Raw genomic sequence first — 6439 nt, forward strand, 5'->3', positions numbered from 1 at the left:
AGTATTTATCAAGTAACAATAACATCACTCAGACAACGGTGCTTGTCACGCCCCACACTCACACCGTTCATGGGACGAATATTTCTCTCTCGGTGTGACATTGACAAGTCTTTGATCAAACCCAAATTGCATTGGATTCACGTGGATAGAAATTAAACTCAACACACAGACACCACACAATAGAAAATGGATTCCATTTCTACAAAGAGAATTGTGTGTAGCTATCCATACCTGATATTCTGATTTACAGACAGTCTTCCTGTTATGATCATAACATAACATAAACTGCCTATATACGTCCCACTGCTGGGCACAGGCCTCCCCTCAATCAACCGGAGGGGGTATGGAGCATACTCCACCACGCTGCTCCACTGCGGGTTGGTGGAGGTGTGTTTACGGCTAATAGCCGGGACCAACGGCTTAACGTGCCTTCCGAAGCACGGAATCATCTTACTTTTTCGGACAATCAGGTGATTCAAGCCTGAATAGTCCTTACCAAACAAAGGACAGTCTCACAAAGTGATTTCGACAATGTCCCCATCGGGAATCGAACCCGGACCTCCAGATCTTGAGCCTAACGCTCTAACCACTAGACCACGGAAGCTGTTCTGATCATCATCTGTTATGATCATAAGAATAGAATATTATTCTATGTATGTAGGAAAGTTAGAACACTATGGAAGGATAAAGAATGAGAATTTGATTGTTTATGGTGTGAATGAATGATGGTTAATGAATGGGACGTAAGGCAGTTTTAAAAAAGTAAGAAAGGCGAGTCGATGGTGCGATGTCGGTCGGGTTAGGTCCCTTAGGACCCACTAGGGTCGATTAATCCTTTCAAATATTCTTCCTCTCAGACGACGCCCTGAGCCGAGGTTCGCGCCCAACTGGGCACCCTCAGGCCTGTTGTCTTAAACGTTGTACCGGGTGAGAGCCTTCAGCGCTCCCCATTTGTCCGGTTAAGTAGTTAATGCCATCTGCGGCAAATCTACAATAAGTCACGTCAAAAAAAAGGTCGGGTTAGAGGATTTTGTTAAAACATAAAGAGTAAAGATATTTAAAATATCCTGTGTTATTTCTATATCCCACATGTATGTGTTGCTACCCCTTAACATTCTGATTTCAATAGTATAATGTTATATTCTTATGATGATAATAGGAACACTGTCGGTAAATCAGAATATCAGGTATGTGTAGAAGCTAAATATAGAACTTTATTTCTGGTACGAGTATGTGGGTTTCCTCACGATGTTTTCCTTCACCGCTGAGCGCGTGATAATCATTTATGATACATACATACATACATAAACTCACGCCCGTAATCCCTAGTGGGGTGGGCAGAGCCACAAGTAATCAAAGACAACTTGCAGCCACTGTTGATACGATGTCGTAAGCTGGATATGATGAACCTTATGGTGATAAGGGATCAGCCTATCGCCCATAACATTAGTCCATCATGTTAGAGGACACAATCCCTCTGTCGGTTTTTACGACATGCCCGGGAAGACAAGCAGCTGAACGTTTTCTATGTTTTTTATTTGCTCCCAGAACAGCATAGAAGCATTTATGATCCAACCATGAATTATTTACAGTGCCATATTAATTTTTGCGACGGAAAATTCCACTTGACATAACTCAAAATCATGTCCCTTAGTATTGGTTATGATGTCACTAACACCATTTATACTTCACAAAATCAAGCCGTTTAGGCCACAAAAGGCCACAAAGAACGATTTTGGTTTGTTTTTCTTTTTGTTTCTGATATATTTTTTTTCTGTGTATTGATTTCCGTGTGGTTTCTGTCCTGTGTTGAATGTAATGTACCTGTCTGTCTGTGTCTGTGGTGTCCGGAAGTAATACATGTTTCTTTCTTTCTTTCTTTCTTTCAAAGAAACAGATATACATACTATATACAGTAGAAAAACATTACCTACATTTTTGGCAGTCGGGTAAAAAATAAAAATATTACCTTTATCGATTTTATTTTTCTCTTATTTAATAATAACGAAAAACAATACCATTAACTTCGTTAAATAAATACTTTATTTTATTATCATTGTTCTATATAGATTATGACGCCATTAGTCGGTTTGCAGAGGTGTTTTTTGTGTACATCAAATATATAAATTAAAACACAATAGTCTCATAATGTATATAACGATTATTTTCGATTATAATTGCACATTTGTGAGTTGTACAACTGTACAGTCGACGATACGTCCTTTGAAAAAAAAAGGCTTGAAATGAAGTTTTTAATTTACATTTGTGTTTTGGTATCGGCTGCTTGGGTTGAGAGCATTCCACCGCGGGATTGCATCGGTTTCTACTGTAAGTACATTTTAACTACCTACTAAGCCTGCTCCTCCGCGAACGGCAACCGTGGTCCAGAAGATAGTGGTTTTGTGTGTGTGTGTGTCCCAGTGGAGACACACATACACAAAACCACTAATCACAAAATTACTATTTTGTGATTATGTGTCCACTGCGTTGTGATCCCTATTTTAGTCAGAACATTGCAGGCTATTTCATAAATTAGGTCTGCTTGCACCGTTAGTGGATTTTCTCTCGTGTGGGTTGAAACTAATGACCAACCTCATCAGTCCTGGTATCAGTGAGCCGCTAAAGGCCCCTGACATGGCTCATGTAACCACTAAATACTTACATAAGTAAATATTAGCCGGGACTGACAGTTTAACGTGTCCTCCGAGACACGGAATCATCTAACATTTGCAAGCCTGCAATGTCCTAACCACACAACAGTCTCACAAAGTGATTTCGATAATGTCTCCATTGGTAATCGAACCCAGACCTCCAGATCGCGAGCCCAACACTCTATCACTAGAAAAAGACAATACAATATTTACTCTCACAGAACACCATGGTCTCGGCTCACACCACGGCATAAGCTGAGTGAGGACCTTTTATTCGATATTCAAATACAAATTTAAATTTATTAAGTCAAAACAAATATACACATATAAAATAGACAATAACAATCTATTTAGTCAAATAAGCCCCCGCGGGTGGATCCGGGCGCAAAGGTCCCCATCACGCTTGCCGCGTTACCACGTTGTATGGCGATGGACAACCTTTGCGCCAGGAAACAACCCGCACGAGCATCCAAACAACCCGCACGAGCATCCACGAGCATCGTTGTAATTCAAATTCAAAACTATCTTTATCCAGTAGGTAAAACTACTGCAGCTTCTCACAACCTGTATAGCCGGGGAAAAGAAGCTGCAAGATAAACCTCGGCACAGGGCCCTAGACGTTCTTTAAAAAATAGACCAACCACTACACATGGGCAGCCAACATGACGTCACATTTAACCCTTTCACGGACAGAGACCATGGGTCATGGATGGTTCATAATAGGTAGTATGAGTTCAGAATCGGAATGTTCTTAGACGTTCTGTCCTTGAAAGTGTTTATTTAGGTATAAGTTTCTGTGTTCGTTTTCCATGTTCCTATAAAGAAAATATTTAATGTGTGTGTTATTTGTCTTTTGGTGTGATGACATTATAATGTATATATTATGTAAATAATGAGGAGCTCGGTGGCGCAGCGGTTAACGCGCTCGGTCTGCGATTGTTGAAGTAAAACAACTTTCGCAAAGGCCGGTCATAGGATGGGTGACCACAAAAAAAAGTTTTCATCTCGAGCTCCTCCGTGCTTCGGAAGGCACGTTAAGCCGTTGATCCCGGCTGCATTAGCAGTCGTTAATAACCATCAATCCGCACTGGGCCCGCGTGATGGTTTAAGGCCCGATCTCCCTATCCATCCATAGGGAAGGCCCGTGCCCCAGCAGCGTTAACGGGCTGATGATGATGATGATATGTAAACCGCGTCTGTGGTGTCCTAAATAATAAAAGTTTCTTTATTACTTTAATTTATTTTTCTCTTTGAAAGACATTACATTTATTTTTAATTAAAGGTGGACCGGCCTGCAAACCTGATGAGTACCTCTACAGTAGCGGCTGCGACTACCTCCAGCCAGAACCGACCTGTTACAATCCGAACCCCCCTAAAGACACCCGTGGTAAACTCTGCGACTATATGAAATGCTACTGCCGAGCGCCTCTAGTGAGAGACAACACCACGAATACTTGTGTCGAACTCGACGATTGTCCTGTGCCAGGGAAAGTTCCAGAATGTACCTACTTCTACGACATTGACGACGATGGTCGAGTCTAGGACTAAAATCTGAACGATAAAGTGTAAATAAAAAAAATAAACAGCCTTCAAAATCTGTTTAACAAAAAGTAAGAAATATACGACATACTTCCATACATTATACCTGTAAAATTTGGCACATATTTTTATAAACCCATTAGACTGAATATTATGAAATTCCAACAATATTACTTACATAAATGTCCTTCTTTTTCTAAGTCGTTTAAATTTATGTATGCCTATTATATTATATTAATTAAGCTGAAATTCATTCATGTGTAATAATATACTGTAATAAATTGAATACGCTATTGAAAGTTCCTATACTCGTATTTATTTTATTATTATTGTTCCTATACAGGGCGTGTGACGTCATAACAAAAACTTTGAGGGATGATTTAGCTCATGATTCTGAGTTGATATCAAGTGGTGAGTTGAATTTTCCACCGTAAAAGTGTGGAACTAAAAATAATAATAATTAAAACATGAATTTCCCAACTGAAAATTCCACTTGATATCAACTCAGAATCATGGTCTGAACCATCTCCCTCAGTATACGTTACCCGTAGGCACTTGTACGGGGTGTTAGTGACATCGTAACGAATACTGAGAGGGATGATTCAGCTCAACATTCTGAGTTAATATCAAGTGGAATTTGCCACCGCAATAGAATTGAAAAAAAAAAAAATAATTCTACGACGGAAATTTTCGGAATTTCGTCTAGTTCATAAAAAAATGTAGAGTTAGAATGGCTGAAAACGAAAACTGCTTGTTTAATTAATGTTTTTTTTTTCAATTCTATTGCGGTGGCAAATTCCACTTGATATCAACTCAGAATCATGGTCTGAACCATCTCCCTCAGTATAAGTTACCCGTATGCACTTGTCCGGGGTGTTAGTGACATCGTAACGAATACTGAGAGGGATGATTCAGCTCAACATTCTGAGTTAATATCAAGTGGAATTTGCCACCGCAATAGAATTGAAAAATTAAGGTAAAAAAATCTTTAAAAACAAGCTTTTATTTAAATGCGCTAAAAAGAAAAAAATAAACTTTTACACTATAACTTTACTGTCAACTTATAACATTTCAAATTCAACATATTTGACACAATTTATATGTTTTAAAAGCTTGTCGCGAGATTTAAGTACCTACTCGTAATTTTAAAAGCAAGTTTTAAAATACCTGCCTATTAAAAATTTTAAACTAAGAAAGTAAATACGAGTACTTAAATCTCGCGACAAGCTTTTAAAACATATAAATTGTGTCAAATATGTTGAATTTGAAATGTTATAAGTTGACAGTAAAGTTATAGTGTAAAAGTTTATTTTTTTCTTTTTAGCGCATTTAAATAAAAGCTTGTTTTTAAAGATTTTTTTACCTTAATTTATTTTATACTTTTTAGTTTTCACCTTGTAAGTTCCTAAGTCTGTTCATCTCATTCAACGCATCATTATTGCAAGGTCGTTTGCCAGTTAATTTTGAACAATCCAACTCTTCAATTAGGAGCCCTTCTAACGATTTCACCCTACTTAAGGCCACATATGCTTGACCAGCGGCAAAGAGCTTCGAGCCCAAGTATACAATACATACATACATACACACATCATACCCATATTGTAGGTACGAATAAAAGAAAATTATTATTAATATTATTTTTTATGTAAGAGGTTGGCAAACGAGCAAGCGGGTCCCCTGATGGTAAGTGATCACCGCCGCCCATGGACTACAGAGACAACAGGAGAGTTACTGAGCCGTTGCCCGCCTTTGAGTTAGACATGTTGTCTACCAAGGTTGAAGGAAGGGAAGGAAGGAAGGGAAAAGTGGGATAGGAAAGGAGTTGGGCTTCCGGATCTCTCACTCACCGATCGAAACACATTGCTGCTTAACGTCGATATTCTGTGAGAGGGTGGTACTTCCCCGGTCGAGCTAGCCCATTTGATAACACAGCACAACAAGATTTTTTCACAAGCAAGTGATATATGGTTTCCCGTAGATTTTTTAACGCTGAAATTCTGGCCGGATTCGGTTTCAGCGTTGAAAAATCTACGGGAAACCATGTACCACTTGCTAGTGAAAAAAAAAAATCCATTTTTTGTTACACTGTGTAATAGCTCCACCACTCCAAAAGCCAGCAAGCAAAATTATCCGCCATTTTCGGTGTTCCGCCATATTGGATTAAGAGTGACGTCACATTATTTCTAGTTATTCTTGGCTAGTCTTTTTATTAGATATCCATATTGTAGGAGCGCATTAAAAATAATTGG

General features: G+C 38.8%; 1 protein-coding gene across 1 annotated transcript; it reads left to right on the forward strand.

The window, feature by feature from the left end:
- Positions 1 to 2168: 2168 nt before the first annotated feature.
- On the forward strand, positions 2169 to 4264 carry LOC126380398 (uncharacterized). Its single transcript, XM_050029790.1, has 2 exons — positions 2169 to 2328; positions 3934 to 4264. The coding sequence occupies exons 1-2, from the start codon at positions 2244 to 2246 to the stop codon at positions 4191 to 4193; spliced, it is 345 nt and encodes a 114-aa protein (XP_049885747.1). The 5' UTR covers positions 2169 to 2243; the 3' UTR covers positions 4194 to 4264.
- Positions 4265 to 6439: the final 2175 nt, after the last annotated feature.

The sequence above is a fragment of the Pectinophora gossypiella genome, chromosome Z, assembly GCF_024362695.1.
Source record: "Pectinophora gossypiella chromosome Z, ilPecGoss1.1, whole genome shotgun sequence".
NCBI lineage: Eukaryota > Metazoa > Arthropoda > Insecta > Lepidoptera > Gelechiidae > Pectinophora > Pectinophora gossypiella.

What these genes read in the sequence shown, in the direction of transcription:
- LOC126380398 (XM_050029790.1), top strand. Translation starts at nt 2,244, where the DNA reads ATGAAGTTTTTAATTTACATTTGTGTTTTGGTATCGGCTGCTTGGGTT. An exon ending in GGATTGCATCGGTTTCTACT is followed by an intron (nt 2,329 to 3,933) that starts GTAAGTACATTT and finishes TTTTAATTAAAG; the next exon opens with GTGGACCGGCCTGCAAACCT.